This window comes from Myodes glareolus, chromosome 9 (assembly GCF_982192425.1).
Source record: "Myodes glareolus chromosome 9, mMyoGla1.1, whole genome shotgun sequence".
In the NCBI taxonomy this organism is placed as follows: Eukaryota; Metazoa; Chordata; class Mammalia; order Rodentia; family Cricetidae; genus Myodes; species Myodes glareolus.
In genome coordinates, this window is record NC_142034.1 from 15,342,170 (window position 1) to 15,360,793 (window position 18,624).

General features: G+C 47.3%; 1 protein-coding gene across 1 annotated transcript in view; it reads left to right on the top strand.

Annotated features, from left to right (window-relative positions):
• The window catches only part of Pitpnc1 (phosphatidylinositol transfer protein cytoplasmic 1), a 270,776-nt gene that overhangs the window by 226,926 nt on the left and 25,226 nt on the right, over window positions 1-18,624 (top strand). The window contains exon 7 of the mRNA XM_085695972.2: window positions 17,279-17,434. Coding sequence (XP_085552098.1) covers window positions 17,279-17,434 — 156 coding nt within the window. The remainder of the gene's footprint in view (window positions 1-17,278; window positions 17,435-18,624) is intronic.

Genomic DNA, 18,624 nt, shown 5'->3' on the forward strand with positions numbered 1-18,624 from the left:
AGAGAAGATCTTTAGACAGAATTTGATTTAGGACTTTGTCCTTGGACTGAGGGGACTCTCAGACCCCTGGTTTATAGTCTCCCTGGCCCAAGCATCCTCGGCAGCTGGTTCATCATTCACCGCAGTGGCAAACGTCTGTTGCCTCCACTCTAGAGGGAGAAGAGAACAAAGAGAAGCTCATCCGACTTTTCCAATAGCTGTCAAGGGTGAGAGAATCAATGTTGTTTGCTAAGGACGGGCCCCCAGCAAGGGAGCGGAAACACCAGATGGGGAAACACTGCCATCCTTAGCTGTCCCCTTCCAAACCTCTCAGCTCTCTCAAAGTAAATACTTTCATTTGGGTCTGCATCTTGGTAGTTGAGAGTGTTGAAGATTTTCAGTTCTCTCCAAAGAGTCATGCTAGATGTGGTTGCCTTGTGCCTGGACGCATGATTAAGTTAAGTTCAATTTATTGTTATTTTCTTGTGACTGCCCCTACCACCGTTTTTTTTTTTTTTTCTTTCTGAGGAACACAGTTGTTGGGGAATGGGTTACTGGTGTCTCCTGGGCAATAAGAGGAGTAACAATTTCCTCCGTGTAGGGAGAAGAGACCAGTACCCGTGACCACAGTGGTCCCCTGTGAGACTCTTGGGACCAAGGGACAGGAAACCAGCAAAGGAGAAATATTGAAGGGTAGGGCCCCCAACAGCTGCTGCATAGCTGGACCTGGAGCCCTGACATCACCAGGGTCTATTTGACAATAGTGCTGTTAGAATCCAAGACAAGGCTGGGCTGTGGCTCAGTGGCAATGGATTTGTTGTCTTAGCATGTGCGGAACCCCTGGTTCCATCCCTAGCATAGAAGAAAAGAGGGAAGAGGGAGAAAGGGAGGAAGGGACAGAGGGAGGGAGGGGGGAGAAAGGGAAGGCAGGAGAAGAAAAAAGGAAGGTGGTGGTTCTTGGTGATTACCTCTAGACAAAGGGAGGGAGGGAGGGAGGAAGGAAGGAAGGAAGGAAGGAAGGAAGGAAGGAAGGAAGGAAGGAAGGAAGGAAGGAAGGTCAGCATTGGTAGTCATCCATGTCTCACGTCGCCTGAGCAAGTCGGTCTTAGACATCTCTGTGATCACCGGAGCAACTACACGTATGTCATCTCCCCAGCAGTCCCCATAGGCAGACGTCTGCTGTATTGCAAGTTTGAGATCAGTCTGGGTTACATGAGACCCTGTTCTCGTAAAGAAGAGCCATTATCCTGGAGCTAGAGAGATGGCTCAGAGATTAAGAACACTGGCTGTTCTTCCAGAGGTCCTGAGTTCAAGTCCCAGCAACCACATGGTGGCTCACAACCACCTGTGGTGAGATCTGGTGCCCTCTTCTTACCTGCAGGCATACATGCAGAGAAACACTGTAAACAAAATAAATAAATAAATCTTAAAACAACAACAAAAAACAAGGACCATTATCTTATATCACAGATATCCCAGAATTAATAGCCTTCATCCCAGACCTGGCTGTTTGTGGGGTTTATGCCAGGACATAATGCAGAGATGGCATTATTATTTGAAACTTAATGTGTACTACTGTACATACCCTTCATGAGATAACATGCTTCATCTCACTAACATACGGGTGTGCTGTCTTCCTGTGCCCCTCACACAATCAGCAGGTGTGATGTGGCTCTGTAACATGCTGTCTTTTCTTCCTTTCTGATAATTTTATTTACATGTGGGAGGATGGGCAGGCTGTATGTAGGGGTACCATGTGTGCAGGTGCCCACAGTGGCCAGAAGAGCATGTCAGATCACTGGGAATTACAGGTTGTGAGCCACCTGCTGCCTAGAGAATGACACCACCCACAGGGGGCTGGATCTTCAAGACAATCCTCCACCCACATCCCACAGGCCAACCCAGCCTAGACACAAGTCCTCAGATGAGACTCTTCCCAAGTGATTCCAGACGGTATCAAGTTGACAATTCAAAGCTCATGAGTCTGGAGAAATGGCTCGGCAGATAAAATCCTACCGCTCCTGCAGAGGATCCACATTTCATTCCTAGCACACACACAGTGAAAAGTAACAAAAGATAACTCTTTAAACAAATAAAACAACTAGCCCCCACCGTAGCGTTTGTGAAGGATTGTCCTTCCGCTTTGACTCTGCTCCCGATCTGCGGGGAGCATTGCCGAGCCTGGGGCTCAAGGCAAACATGCTCCTTTGGCAGGTGGCTGCCATGAGAGGCGCTCTGGAAGTTTGTTTGTTTGCCTGGTGCTTTTCAGTCAGCAGCCTGAGTCGGGGAGAGAGGCAGAAGTGTGATTCTGATGACAGCCCCACTTCCTAGACTCTCAAAACCCTCTGCGGGCTCATCAAGATGCTTCAGAAACTAAAGCCTTTCGCGCTGCACAGTTACCAAAAATGTGTTCGTTCTTCTCGTGCGGCTTAACCTCATTCCAAATGCCGTGTATCTGATTCAGCATCTCTAAGAAACCTTAGAACTTAAATTCGCTGTTCTGCCAAGTCTGGGCAGTCTGTTCCTTCAAGTCCCAGGATGGAGCCGACCTTAGTTCACTTTCTTACGCTGTAGCAGAATACCGCCAACCAGCTAATCTATAAACAAGAGAAGTTTATTTACTCGCAGTTCTAGAGGCCAGGAAGTCCCCATAATGCTGACGTCCGGCAAAGGATTTGTGCTGCTTCACGCGTGGTAGATGACGAACAAGCCACGTAAGGCCCACGACCCTCCGTTTCCTTTGTTCACAGGTTTTCGGGGAGCTTGGGTTTTGTTTTTTTTTTTTTTGTTTGTTTGTTTTTTGGTTTTTTTGTTTTGGTTTTTGTGTTTTTGTTTTGTTTTGTTTTTGTTTGTTCGTTTGTTTTTTGAGATGAGATGGGGTTTCTCTGTGTAACAACCCTAGCTGTCCTGGAACTAGCTCTGTAGATCAGGCTGGCCTCAAACTCTGGAGTGTTTGGATTAAAGGCATGCGCTGCCACTGCCCGGCTTATGTCCACATTTTTAAAGCATTTTATCAATACTCCATCTGGGTGAGGCATAGCAACATAAGCCCTATAGCCTGTCTGTTCTCCTTCCAAAGGGGAGTCAGCTCCTGTGTTTGTTTGTCTTGTTGCTCTGACAAAACACCCAACAGGGGGGCTGGAGAGATGGCTCAGTGGTTATCCTGAGTTCAATTCCCGGCAACCACATGGTGGCTCACAACCACCTGTAATGAGGTCTGGTGCCCTCTTCTGGTCTGCAGACAAACACACAGACAGAATATTGTATACATAATAAATAAATTTAAAATAAAAAAAAAACCCAACAGAAGCAGCTTAAGGAAGAAAGTTTATTAGGGCTCCCGAGTTGGAGGGTGCAGTAAGGACGTCATGGCAGGGAAGGGGTCTGAAGGAGCTGGTCATGTTGCCCCCACGGTCAGCAAGTGGGGATGGGGAGCAGCGCTCAAGTCAGTTTCTCCTTCTGCAGCGCAGGACACCCCCCTCCAGGAAGGGGACTGCCCACATCCACCATGAGCCCTGCCACCTTGGCTAACTTAACCTAGAAATGCCCTCAGACTAGCTTCCATGTTGGCTCTAAATCCCGTCAAGTTGACAGTCCAATTTGACCAGCCCAGGGCTTTTCAGTTTCAGCCCACCTGATGGCAGCCTGCTGGCTCTGTGCAATCAGGATGACCCTCTATAATGGTCATGGGTATTGATCACAGCATAACGTGTCTGCCCTTGTTTCCCTTGGTTGCTTCCGCATTGGGAAGAGCTTTAGATTGACCCTCGCCTCAGTTTGCTTTTCCCAGTCCACAGCTCTGTGGGGTCGGCAGGGGTATACACACACACACACACACACACAAATAGTGAGACCTGACCCACCGATTGCCTCCCCTCCTTCAGACTTCAAGTCCAACTGTTCAGCTCCTGTGTCAAAAATATCCACGGAAGAATAGATGTGTCTCTTCGTCCTTATGGTTAAGGGTCTCTGAGAAAGACATACAATCACTCGTGCCCAAACGCAGGCTTTCGAATATTCCACAGATCTCTCACTAACGTGCCACACCTGGCCTTTGAGGGTCAGAAGCTAACCTTTGAGAAAAATAGAGCCAGTGTGAAGGTATCTGATCCAGCTGTACTGTTTAATCCGAACATCTGAAAAATAGATGCTGCCCCCATTTTATAAGAGCACTCAGAGAACTCTAAATAACTTGCTGGAAGTTTCTAGAAGCCTGGATTCAAACCTTAATGGCTCAATGCTTAAGAGTGCTTGCTACTCTTGAACAGAATCCAGGTTCAGTTCCCAGCACCCAGGCCTAGTGACTTCCGGCCACTCCAGTTCTAAGGGGACCTGACTTCTGACTCCGTGTAGACGCTGCATGACATGGCACACATACACACACAAAGGCACACACACATTTAAAGAAAATGTACAACTCTCTAGGGTGAAGAGATGACTGACTCAGCAGTTAACACTTGTAACTGTGGTTTCAGAGGATCCATGCCCTCTTCTGGATTGCAAGCTCATTGCACTCACATATGCAAGCCCACACACAGATACAAGTGCATATACATAATTTAAAAAGTAATAACAAACAACAAAATATTTTAAAATAGAGCAATAGAGAAAGACACTTGACATCTACCTCTGGCCTCCATGCACACCTGCATACACATATGCCCATGCACACCTGCATACATACATGTCCATACACACCTGCATGCAGACATGCATACACACTTGTCCATATACACCTATATGCACACATGCCCATACACAAATGCATGCACACATCTCCATACACACCTGCATATCCATGTACACCTGCGTGCACACCTGCATACACACATGCCCATACACACATCCCAAAGAATGCCTATGAGTCTCTAATTAGATTTTTGATTAAATAGACTTGAGGTATCTAAGGGTCAGATTGTATATGCTCAGGGTTATAGGTCAGGGTTACTGATGGTCCTTTACAGCCTGTATCTGAAGACCACTGCTAAAGTCAGAATGGGTGAGGACAATCTCAAAGGTGACCCAAATTCAAAGGTTGTGCCAAAACCCATTTGGGTTCTACCTGGCTTCCTAAATGGAGGGGCTTGGCCCAGGGGTTTTAGGGTGCTGTTTCCTAGATTCCTGTCGTCACACAGTGTGAGAGGGGTTCTTTCTAGTGTGTCCTTGAATAATCTTGTTGGCTGTAATTAGCAGTCCTCTAGACCTGTGTCAGAAGCGATTGGGTTGTGTTAGGTAACAGGGTGCTCAGGAGACACCATTTGTTGTACTAGACCTGGGAACCAGGCCCAGTGCTGGAACAAGAGGAATTATGGTCTTTCAGTCTTCGGGCAGCTGCCAATCACTAAGTGTCAGAGACTTGCCAGGCCTGTGAGGAGATTGCCTCTCACCACTGCCCAGATCATCGGCTCTAACCCCTCCTACATGGGGATGAGGGAGTCCTGAGTCACTACACAGACACAACTCGCCTCATCTCACAACCACACAACAGAGGTCTTCTCAGACAACAGACTACAGACATTGGGAGAAACTTCCCACTATTGGCTGAACCAGGAATATGACGATATGAAGCCTCCTCCTCTTCCATACTGTGGTCATAGAAGACTAGGGGAGAGGCTGGTGAGGTGGCTTCGTGGATAAAGGAGCTTGCAGCCAACGCCGATGACCTGAGTTCAATCCCTGGGACTCATACTGTAAAAGGAGAGCACCAGCTGCCTCCCCCACTGTGATTTGCTGTCCCCACTACGCACCAGGCCCAAAGCAAAAGGACCAAGTGACCATGAACTGAAACTCTTGAAGTCATGAGCTGGGGGAAAAGGAAAAATCCATTTCTTGTAAGTTGTTTAGCTCAGGCGTTTTGCCATGGTAATGAAAAAGCTGACTCATGTGCCTGCTTACCCAGAAAGCCAAGGTGTCACTGACTTGGGCTTTCTCTTAATCACCAGGTCTTATTGTTAGAAGATTTTATAGATCTGGCTCTCCGATGCTCCCATTTTCGAGAGATCAGCAGATGGGCCTTTCGGTCATGTTGCTGTTTTGATTACCTGCCCCACCTTGTACTGAGGCTCCAACTCAGTTCACCTCATTAACGCCAATTAAAGCGTGAGAGAAGGGGTTCCTGATGGATCGTAAGGATGGTCCAGGCTCAGGAAATTCCAACAGGAGCACCATCCTAGGAACCACAGACAAGAACCACATCCTTTTCCCATTATGTCCCAAGGATTAAGTAAGATTGTGTTTGAAGTGCTTGGCACCAGCTCTGATACAAACCTTGAACTCGCAAGTCACGTGGTGCTTTTCCTTCCTTCCCCCCTGGACTCTCTTCTGAACCCCCCCCAGTGGCCTTTTAGTTTTATTTTTTCTTAGTCTTCTCCCTGACCCCTAGAAGGCATAGTAGTGGTCTTTGTGGACGGTTAAATTCTTCTGTGGTGTTTATCCAGAATTTCCATTCTCACCCTCTCTCTTCTCAGCATGATGAGTTCTGAATGTTTCTAGCCCTAAATTTTAACTGGGACAGGTGTGGAACACATGCTGAGGCAGCCCCGCCACGGGAACGCGCGCGTCCTCTGGCTTTCTACGTGCCAGACAGAGCTTCAGAGCGAACTTCCTCTGGTGCAGTCACTTTGCTGGGGAACAGCATAAATCGCGGCTCGTGGTACACTCCGGTGCCGAGCGCAAAAGCTAAGAATAGCGCTCTCTGCGTTAACTGGTAACAAGGCAAGGATTGACCCCGCTAGCCAAGCTTTCCACCCAGGCCTTTTTGTTTCCTCTTAGTAAAACTGTCGCATCACGGTTGACCTTTTTAGTTACGCCATTACTTAGCGCTCGAGTACATATGCTCTGAGAGTTCCTGGTTTGGTTTGTTTAAAGGTTTCATTGCACTGTAGATCACAAACACCGAGATCCACCCATTCTGAGGGTTCTGTTTTAGTCATAGATCCGAGCCAGTGAGATAAATGTGCTGGCTACCAAGCCTGATGACCTGAGTCTGAGCTTTGGGACCCAGACTGATGGAAAGATAGAGCTAATTCCTGCAATCTGTCCTCTGACGTCCACATTTGCACCATGGTACATGTGTACACACACACACACACACACACACACACATACACACATGTACACACACAGGTATACAGACAATGGATGGATATAAATAAAATATAATTTAAAAGTTTATTAAGAGATATGTGTAACTGTCACTACAATCAAATTTTAAACATTCTCATCACTCTAAAAGGGAATGTTTATATGTTAACTGTCACCCCTATATTCTGACCCCCACCTCCACCTCAGCCCTGGGAACCGGCTGGTCTATATTCTGTCTCCATAGAGTTCCCAGACCTAGACATTACAATGAATGGGATACTTAGCATACCCTCGTGGGGCAAGGCTCTTTGAAAGTGTTTATGTACCTCTTGTAGGACTGAGGTTCAAGAAACTCTATACTAAATTTTGGGAATAAATTTCTTCCCATTGAAATGGCCATTCATCGGAAGAAAGTGATCCCAGTATTCTGAAGACTGAGGCAGGAGGATTGTAGGTTCCAGACCCAGTGTAGTCTACACAGCAAGACCCTGCCTCAAAAAGTCAACTACAGACAGCATTGGACTGACTGTGTTAGCTACTTGGTTCATCGCTCTGACAAAAACACTTGCCAAGAGCAACTTAAAGAGGGAAGGATTTGTTCTGGCTCGAAGTCCACGGGGTCGGTCCATCATGGAAGGGAAGGCATGGTGGCAGGAACAGGAAGCAGCTGGTGTTCACAGCTGGAAAGGAGGGAGATGGATGCTGGGACCCAGCTGACTGTCTCCTTTTTCTGCAGTCAGGTAGTCAGCATCCTTCCCACTTCAGTGATCCCACTCTAGCAAATTTCTTACACACACACCCAGAGATTTACCTCCATGGTGATTCTAGAACCTGTCAAATTGTCAATCACTCTTAACCATCACCTTGGAGTGACCTTGGGGAAAAATACCAGCATGTAGGGAAAAAAAAAATCTAATACAGGATTTGTGTTCTGCCCGTTCCTCTCTGCTTTGGGGCTGAGTATTATTACATAATATAGCAATTCCTAGCTGGAATTCCCATTCAGCCTTTTTATATTTAACATTTATCAAAAACGTATTTCAATTAGCAGGGCAAGCCCCTGCTGGCTTTTGTCCTTTGTGGTTCTGACTGGAAGTGTAATTAATCATGGAGACTTTATATCTCCGTTTATGTGACTGATAGTATTGCTGCCAAGATGCAAGCTCTCCTGCAGCTGGGCCTAGATCTCCTGTGGGCTTCTCTTTGCACATTCCAGATGTGTGTTTGATTGTAATCCATGCAGGAACACAGCTTTCCATGAGCTACCCAAACGCCGAATCCCCCCATGTCACCTCTGTCTTCTCTTGTCCCGGTGTGAGGTGGCAATGCCTCCAGGTACTGCTGACATAATGGAGAGGAAACCTTCTCCAGATGTGCCAAAGGGAAGGGGTGGCCAGCCAAGTCCTGGGGAAATAACCCTGGCACCAGGTTAGCCCTCTCTACTGAGATGTGCATTAATTGCAAGGGTTCACTGTACCACCTGACTGGCCTGGAGAATCCAGCAACATCCCGAGCCAGAGACTTCACTATGGATGAATGGAGAAGTCCCTGGCCAGAAGAGCACATAGGCTCCCACATCCTAAGGCACCCAATTGCTGGGCTAGAGTCTTGCTTGCTGAGAGTTTCCATGTCACCCGGCAGATCCAGCTGTAGATAGAGTAGTGTTTGTGAGGGTCCATGACCAAGTGAGGGAGCAGTTAGAGGAGACCTCAGAAATCTGGACGCCTAACCTTGTAAAAAACAAAAAAACAAAACTCTCTAATCCAGTTCGAACATGAAATGTTGTCCGCAGGCTCGTGGGATTGAACACCTGGCTCTCAGCTGGTGGCAGTGTTGTGGAGAGGCTGTGAGAACTTGAAGATGTGGAGGTCTCACCTGTCTAAGTAGATTGCTCGTGGGTGGAACTTGGAGTTATATCCACTTCTGGTTCTGGTCGACTTTTGCTGCCTCTTGGTTGGCCAATCTGGAAAGCAGCTCCCATAGCCATGCCTCCCCTATCATGATGAACCAAGATGCTCTGAAACTATGAGCCAATATAAGCCTTCCCTTCCATAAGCGCTTCTAGGAGATGTTGTGTCATGTGACAAGAAAAATAATTGACCACACTTCTCTGACCCTTGGCATGGGTTTAACGGAGTCTATCTGAAAGTTCCTAAAGCCAGGAGGCGGAGATAGGTAGATCTCTGTGAGTCCCAGGACAGCCTGGTCTGCAAAGTGAGTTCCAGGATAGCTAGATTTACATTAAAAAGACCCTGTCTCAATGAGTAAGTAAATAATCTATCAAAGTCTTCCCTGCAATGCTTCTGTATGTGAACTGAGTCTTGAGAGCTGTAACAGGTTAGGGTTATTAGGGTGGGCCCCATCCCATATGACTTACGTCCTTTATATGAGAACACAGAAGGAAGATGATGTGGGCACACACAAGAGGTCTGCCAAGGAATGTCAAAGATGGCCAGCCGACCCCTAGACGCTGAGGAAGACGAAAACTGCAGGAGGACTCCTTGGTCTTAGATGTCGCCTTCACACTGTGGGACAACCAATCTCTGTCATCCCAGCCCTCGGTCTGTTGCCCTTCATTATAGCAGTGCGAGGACACAAAACACCCAAGTGCCCCATTCGGGAGCAGAGCTTGAGGGAATCCAGAAAGGACAAACAGCAGGGATCTAGGGATGGCTGTCACAGCCAGACCATCTACCTTGTTCTCTGCTTTTCCTAAGAGAAAGTGGAAAATACATTGTGTCTGGGCACTGAACGCTATCACTTGACCTTGACATAGGACTGACCGGGCCGTGTGTCTCACCAATAAGAACTTGTGGCCCAGTAACAGTTGTCAATCCTTCTCTTGAGGCCGGATGTGATGACACAACCTAGTCCAGCACTCAGGAAGCAGAGACAAGCAGATCTCCGTGAGTTCCAGCCAGCCTGGTCTACACAGAGACAGCCAAGGCTGCACAGTGAGACCCTGTCTAAAACAAAATAAAAATACAACCTTGAAGTATAGGCCTGGAGAGGTACCAGCTTCCAGAAAACAAGAATGCTTAGCCAGCCTGTCACTCCACAGAGGAAGCTTCCATCCTGTTCAGAGCTCATTTTCCTGCACAGTTTTGACTCCAGGATTAAGGATAGCCAGATAAGCCAGCTGCTGTCTTTCTTCTGCAGCCCTTGGCCAGAGTTGAGTGAACTCCATGGCAGTGTATCTCTGGCTGTTCGGGCTCTGTGTCTGAGTCACTCTGTGACATCGCCCAACCAGCAGTCACTTTCTGTGCTCCATGCTGAAAATGGCAATTCACGAGCTAAGCCTCAAATGACACCGCAGGAGAGTTACAAACTCCCCCCCACCGTGTGGGTCTCTTCTGACTCTGCCGGGCTTTCAGATGAAATAGTCTGTCTCTCTGAGGTAAGAGTTGTATCTTTCTCCACCCAGACAGCTGTAACTGTGCATGGGGTGGCTTTGAAATTGTCATCATTTCCTTCTTGATTCTGGAGGCTGGAAAATTAAGGCTCCAGCAGACTTATCCTGGGGAGACGAAAACAAACGTCTCCTCACCCCAGATGGAGCACCAGTGACAGACCAAAGAAGGAGATCCGCCCAAATCTCTTAGTTGGCTGGGGTTACTTGGGGAGTGTGGGTGAGGAGTCACTTAGAGGGTGACTCAAAGGCAGCTTGCGTCACCAAAAAACCCATCCCAGCATCTCTCTCTCTCTCTCTCTCTCTCTCTCTCTCTCTCTCTCTCTCTCTCTCTCTCGGTTTGGTTTTTTAAGACAGGGTTTCTCAGTGTAGCCTTGGCTGTCCTAGAACTCGCTCTGTAGACCAGGCTGTCCCCAAACTCACAGAGATCTGCCTGCCTCTGCCTCTCGAGTGCTGGGATTAAAGGCGTGTGCCATGACCACCTAGCCAGTGTTGGCTTTTTTTGGAGCTCTCTGCACAATTTACGGTCAGCAGAAAAGGCGCCTCTCTGCAGCAACTGTTTCTGGTTACAGAATCTTGTAACTTTCTGAACTCCCTGAGCCCTGTAAATTCCTTCAGTTTCCTGAGTTCTGTGTGTTGCTTGGATTTCCTTCTCCAAGAGGAAATGGCTACCCAGGGGGTGCCAAGAGAGATCCAGTCCCTGGTTCCTAAATGGTGCCTTCTTGTCGTCACAGCAGAATGGACCCGGGAGCGCTCCAGAGTCTCTAGCCTGCTTCTTCCCCTGGTTAAGTGTCATCAAAGAAGGGGGTGGAGGCAGAGGAGTGCACGAGGGCTGAGCGCCTGGGCCCAGGGGTGGGGGACAATATTGGGTAGGTTACTGATCATTTCTAAGTTTGAGGTCCCTTGTCTGCTTGTGTCTGGTAGCGGTGGCTGTACCATGGGAGGTTCTGGAAAGCTGGGTGCCCAGACCCTGCCCAAGTCCAGTTAGAGTCAAGCTCTGGGACCTTGACCTTGTGCAGCCTGCACCTCTTCCCTGGAGGTTTCTGTCATGCTCTTGAGATCCTGAGGAGGTTCTGGGTGTTCTGGCTTCTGGTTCCTACAGGAGGTCATGGGTTGTAACTGGGCAACTCCAGTCTTTGCCTCTGTCCCCAAAGGCTATCTCTTTCAAGGACACTTGTCATTGGATCTAGGACCCATCCATTTAAGCCAGGGTGATCTCATCTAAAGCTTAATTACATCTGCAAAGATCTTGGTTTCCCATCACAGCGGGCCCATAGTGTCCAGGGATGCAGGCACTTAACATATCCTTTGGGGGGGATCACCAGGCCATTGTACAAAACTTTCAGTGTATTGGACTCCAGCAGTCAGGAGACTGAGGCAGGAGGATTGCCACAAGTTCAAGGCCAGCCTAGGCTACAGAGTCTCAAAAAAAAAAATCAATCAAAAACAAAAACAACAGCTTCTTGATCACACTACAGTGAAGCATTAGACCCTTTTATAAAGGCTAACAACCCAGCCAGGCAATGAGGGTGCACACCTTTAATCCCAGCACATGGGAGACAGCAGCCTGGTCTACAGAATGAGTTCTAGGACAGCTAGAGCTATACAGAGAAACCCTGTCTTGAAAAAAAAAATATCTGATGGCTTATGTAGCCACATACACACACACACACACACACACACACACACGTACACACACACGTACACACACAAGCACCCTTTTCTTGGCTCATTGCTGTCCAGACACATTCAGCTGACGTTCACACCTGATCCAGAGTTTGGATTAGTTGTGTTTTTGTAAGACCCGCTCCTGTATCTCCCTCCAGCACTTAGAATGTGAATCTCTAATTATAGCCCATGTTTGAGACTTACTAGATGAAATTACCAGCTGTAGATATGATACCAGTCTTGGTGTGGGGTGGCGGACATACTGTTCCCCTACAAAGCCCAATTGTTAATTGCTTCTTCGACATTGAGCTATGGAAAAACAAAACACCCTTTTGGTGTTTAATTTTAAAAGTAAAATGTGACAGAAAGAACAGTGGGTTGTCGGGAAGGACCTGTGATCTGCAGGTGAAATATCTGAGGTTTCTCAAGTCTCGGTGGCTTTATCTCAGAAATTGAGGACATGGAACCAAATTTTCACTGTCCACTTAAAAAATTCTATTCTGGGGTTGATGAAGGCAAAGGCATCTGCTGCCCATCCTAATGACCGGAATTTGATCTCCAGAACTATACGGGGAGGGAAAGAACTGACTCACGTCTTGTTCTCTGACTTCCACATATGAACCACAGTGTGCATGTGTGTGCACACATTAAAGAAAATTTAAATGTTAACTCCTACAGCTTTTACAAACTTCCTTTCTGAGTCCAGTAAACATAAACTTCTCGTTCACATCTAATCGTCTTTGCTTCACAATAGCCTGCTATAATTTTATTTACTTCTTTATTTATTGGTTTTGTTGAGATGGGATTTGTTTGTGTGGCTTTGGCTGTCCTGGAGCTCACTGTGTAGACTAGGCTAGCCTCTTAACTCTCAGAGATTCCCCTGCCTCTCCCTCCTGGAATGCTGGAATTAAAGAAAGGTGTGCACCACCACCGCCTGGCAATATAAATTTTTGTGGTGCCATCAAGAGCCATACCTTGAGACTGGAGAGATGGCTCAGTACATAAAGAGCTTGCCATACACGTGTGAAGAACTGAGTTCAAATCTCCAGAACCCCCAGATGCCCAGGGACAGCGGTTCCAATCTGTAATCACAGTGCTATGAGATGGGAGGTAGAGACAGCAGAGTCCCTGGGGGCTTGAGGCCAAGTGTCTGGCTTCCACAGCAGAAAGCCAAGGAGCCTCTGTCTCAAAAAGATGAGGGTGAGGACTCTCTCTCTCTCTCTCTCTCTCTCTCTCTCTCTCTCTCTCTCTCTCTCTCTTTCACACACACACACACACACACACACACACACACCTTATTTGACACTTCCTTGTGGTTTTGGCTATGTGAACAATACTTTTCTAGTCTCCTTCTGAACTGAATATTTTTTTTCTGAGACAGGGTTTCTCTGTGTATCCCTACCTGTCCTGGAACTCACTCTGTAGACTAGGCTGGCCTCAAACTCACAGAGATCCCCCTGCCTCTGCCTCCCGAATGCTGGGATTAAAGGTGTTCCGCTGGGCCGGAACTGGGTCTTGCAGGAAGGTTCTGCATTTCCCAAATGCTTTGAATTCTCCCTTTCATGTCACTGTGTCTTAATAATTCTGGAGGATTGTTGGTCTTTCTGGAATGCACATCCGTGGCGTGCCGAAACAGTGGTTATGAGACCCTCCATGCTCCTGGGGGTTCACATTGTTGTGGAGGTGACCAAACTGATACATGGTTTACCAGAATCCCTGGGCTACTCATGACTGGGTCCTGAAGCAAAAACAGCAGAGATGGATAGAACAAGGGGCCTTCTGGGGAGAAGGAAGCTTCGGAAGAAGTTACTAATATCTGGAACTTGGAGCTGGCCAGATGGCTCAGTGGTTGAGAACTCTTGCTAGCTCCTGCAAAGAACCCAGGGCGTCGTGATGTTGACAAGTGCTCTACCATCTGAGCCACATCCGAGCCTAGTATTGTAGCTTTGTCTTAAGCTGATGGTGCCACAGACAGACTCTCGGGAGAGGAACTGAAGGGGAAGGATCAAGGCTCAGTCTTGTCACTGTGAAACACTGCTCTGACCCCAGAAGGAATCAGAGATCGTTTGCTCTGCGCCGAATCTGAGTGACCATGACTGGGAACACAGATCCAGATTATGCCAGAATATGTCTTCCACAGGTCTGCAGAGATGGATCAGTGGTTAAGAGCACTGGCTGCTCTTCCAGAGAACCCAGGTTCAATTCCCAGCACCCACATGGCAGCTCAAAATTGTAACTCCAGTTCCAAGGGATCTGACTCCCTCACACAGATACACATGCAAAACACCAATGCATATAATATAAAGATGAATTTTTAAAATTTAAAAAAAATGTCTTCCACCATGGATGCCATTACAGGAACAGTTTATAATCCCAGAAATTCATAAGTTAAGGTGTTTTCCAAATACGCTGGCAGAAACATCAGGTAGGTGGGTTACAGTGAACAAGGAAATCTCTGCTGTAGGTCTCAGATGCTGTCTGCAGACATCCTTAGCTTTGGGGTTGAAGGAAACTGGTGGTGAGCTTACAATACATTCCGAAGGCTTCGGCCAACAGCAAAGGGCTATCAGGCTAGATGCAGAAGCATGTGATGATATCTCCCAAAGACACTGAAGAGATCCCCAAGGTCATTGTGGTTCTGATTCGCACCATTCTAACACTCTGTAACCCGTAAAGTCCTCATCAGTAAGTCAGCCCTGTGCACTCTTCAGGTCACAGCTCGGACTCTAAAGGCTGATTGTGGGAACTGACCCCAGAGGTGGTCTGTGCTCCCTGGGGATGCATGGGTATGTGATGGGGTCCAAGGGCAGCCTGAGAACCCTCGTCGGAGGCGTCCCTAGGTGACCTTGCCGAACTCCACCTGAGTTACAAAGGCTAGGCTGCCACTGTCCCAGCTCCTGGGCTCATGTCTTCCCCTCTCTGCCTCTGTGGGGGCTCACAAGTGCTCATGCGCAGAGGTCAGAGGAGACTCTCGTAGAGTTTATCCGTAAGTGCTTGGATATCCCCCTGCCTCCGTTTCCCATCACAGCTGGACTTGCAGCTTTTTATGAGAGTTCAGGAATGTTTTACAAGCTAAACGGTCTGTTTCCCCACTCCCTCCACTTGCCTTTACTCCCAAGTCTCTCTGGGGAGGAGAGCCATCATTTCTTGCTCCAGCCCGCAGCCTGTACCATGTGTGCAGTTCCTTGCCAGTCTAGAGTCCTACACCTGACTCACAGGGTCCTGATCCCAACAGAAGTGGTCAGACCCAAGACTGTATGACGAGCCCCAGGAAACCTGCAATTTCTTCCTTATGTTCTTGAAAATTATATATTTTTAAACATAGTCGGGTGATGGTGTCCATACCCCTTTAATCCCAGCACATGAGAGGCACAGGACCTCAACTCTCTATGTTTGAGGTCAGCCTGGTCTACAGAGAGAGCTCCAAGGCAAGATAGGCAGGGCTATACAGAGAAACCCTGTCTGAAAAAACAAAACAAAAGGTAATTGCAGGTATTTTTGTACTTTATTAGTCTCTGTATTCCTTTGGAAATATCTCTGAATATATCATATATATCTCTGGATATATCATCCTCCAGGGATGTCACAAAATAGCTAGTCTCTACTTGGGAACAAATATTAAATAGTTCATTTAAGCCGGGCAGTAGTGGTGCCTTTGATCCCAGCACTTGGGAGGCAGAGGTGGGCAGATCTATGTGAGTTTGAGGTCGATCTGGTCTACAGAGCAAGTTCCTGGACAGTCAGAACTATTACAGTGAGAAATCCTGTTTTGAAAAACCAAATAAATAAATAAATAAATAAATAAATAAATAAATAAATAAATAAAACTTTATCATAGGGGTTCAAGCCTGTTTTTCTGTCACTTAGGAGGTGAAGATAGGAGGATCAGGAACTCATCCAGCCATAATGGCGTAGTGAGTCTGAGGCCAGTCCAGGGGCTTCGTGAGACCCTATCTCAAACAACAAACACACAAAGAAAAGAAACAGTATTTTTGGTTTTGTTTTTTTTTTCCCTTTCCTGGGCAGGCCTCTCCTTCTGTAGCCTTGGCTGACCTGCAATGTAGTGTAGACCAAGCTGGCCTCAAACTCACAGAACTCCACCTGCCTCTGCCTCCAGAGTACTGGGATTAAAGGCGTGCGCCACCATGCCCAGCTTAAACATAATTTTTTTCTTTTAAAGAAAAAAAATCGCAGCTTCATAAGTCTAATTTTTAATAACTGTATTTGGCATTTGCATGTTTATATTTAATGTCAGTAAACAACTAAGCCAATTGTGTGGTATTCTCCCATTTCTAAAATTGGAGTACATATAATTCACCTTTTTTGTTTTAGTGTTGGTGATCAAACTCAGGGCCTCACATGTGAAGAAAATGCCCTATCATTCAGGGACACCCCTAGCCCTCTTAAGTAGTGTATAATTTGATGGCTTTTGTATGACCACAAGACTATGTAGCTACCCCCACCAATCCCAGCATGTTTTCCTTTTCTTTGTTTCTTTAAATCTGTGTGTGCCCGCGCGTTTGTATGTGTATGTGTGTATAAGTGTGAACATGGACGGCAAGTGGATAGTTTTCAGGAGGCCATTATCTCTCCTCCCTGTGAGGCAGGGTCTCTCCTTCTCCACTGCACGGCGTAGCCCAGGTTACTGGTTTTGAAGTTTTCAGCTGACTGTCTTGTCTCCGCCTCCCTCCCATCCCCCCGTAGATAGCTGGGATTGCAAATGCTCACCACCACGTCTGGCTTTTTATATAGGTTCCAGGAATGGAACTTGGGTCCTCAGGCTTGCTTAGCAAGTGTTGCCTGCTGAGACATTTCCCTAGCCTCTCCAGGGTACTTTCTTTCCCTTCCCAGACACCAGTGTCCCCTGTTAGAGGACACACAATCTTCCCTCATTCTGGTTCCTAGTCACCATTGAACTACTTTCTATTGTGTGGATTTTTCTCACTCTGGACATTTCATAAAGATAGCTATTTTTTCTTAAGCCAAAGTTCAGGTAGCCCAGGCTGGCCTCAGACTCGGAATGTAGCTGAGATGAACTTCTGATGCTCCTGCCTCCACCTGCCGAGAGCTGGGATTGCAGGCCTGTGCTGTGCTGCAGCTATAGCGTAATAGACCAGTCATTCGGTGCATCTTTTCTAGGATCCTAAACATTTCAAGTCTGAGAAGACAGGCCGGGGGCAGCTGAGAGAAGGCTGGCGGGATAGCCATCAACCCATCATGTGCTCTTACAAGCTGGTGACCGTCAAGTTCGAGGTGTGGGGCCTTCAGACCCGAGTGGAGCAATTTGTGCACAAGGTGAGTGATCAGCCCAGTCCCTGGGATTCGGGCAAGGTCGCTCACTGCATTGTTTCCAAGTTGAACTGGTAAGCAGGTACCTGTATCTAGACAATGCTCTTTAGGCGAAAACGCATTTTCTTTTTGAGTTTAATGTCCTCCCGCCGCTCCGTGTGGCAGTTTTGTGTGTCGCCTCTCATTCTGTGACCTCTGAATCTATTGGATGAGTATATTTGGGAAGTGGGACTCACAGAATGTTCGGCTTGCTCTGGCAATCAGGCTGATCTACCTCTGGTGGGGGCACTTGGCAAGAGCCCAGAAGGCTTATCTCCAGGCGCAGCTGCCAGGGATAATTGTCCCTTGGAAGAACTTGCATACGTAGGCATCACAAGTAGAAGAGGCCCTCGGAGGCAGAACAAGAGCTCCGAATGGGCCCATTAGGAGGCACACCTCAGCGCTCTGCTCACTTCTTCCTTCCCTTACTAAAGAATGATGAACAAGCTCGGAGCACAGATTCCTAACCGTGTACTCACTTTGGAAAACTGGTTAGCTTCGGTGCAGGGGCTGACTTGATGGTGACACCAGTCTTCCCAAGATCTCAAATACAGCTCTTCCCCACGCGGCTCTAAAATAATGGGACGTGAGATGCCGAGCAGTGCCTTCTGTGACTGCTTTTGTTTGCATATTTGATAAATAATGAGGCCGGTGAAATGGCTTGGTGATAAGGCACTTGTGGCCAAGCCTTGACTACCTGAGTTCAGTCCCCAGGACCTACACAATAGAAGGAGAGAGCTGATGTCCACAGTTATCTTCTGACCTCCGCACACGTGTTGAGGCTTGCATGAACGTGTGTACACACCACAATGAATATGTGTTACACATTTTTTAAAAAGACCAAATAAGTAAATAACGTAAAGATAAAATACATTTTTAAAACAAATGCAAAAGTAATTCCCAGTGTCACAGAAGCTGGGATATGGCCCTGTTGACAGATATTTGCCTGGTATGCGTGCAGCCCCGTGTTGTTGGGAGAAGAGGGCCTGCTTGTTCTTTCTGGACGCCCTGCCAACTTAGCCCTGGAATAACCACACAGAAACTGTATTAATTAAAACACTTGGCCATTAGCTCTAACTAACTTCATATTGGCTAACTCTTACATATCAGTTTAACCCATCTCCATTAATCTGTGTATCACCATGTGGCTGCGGCTT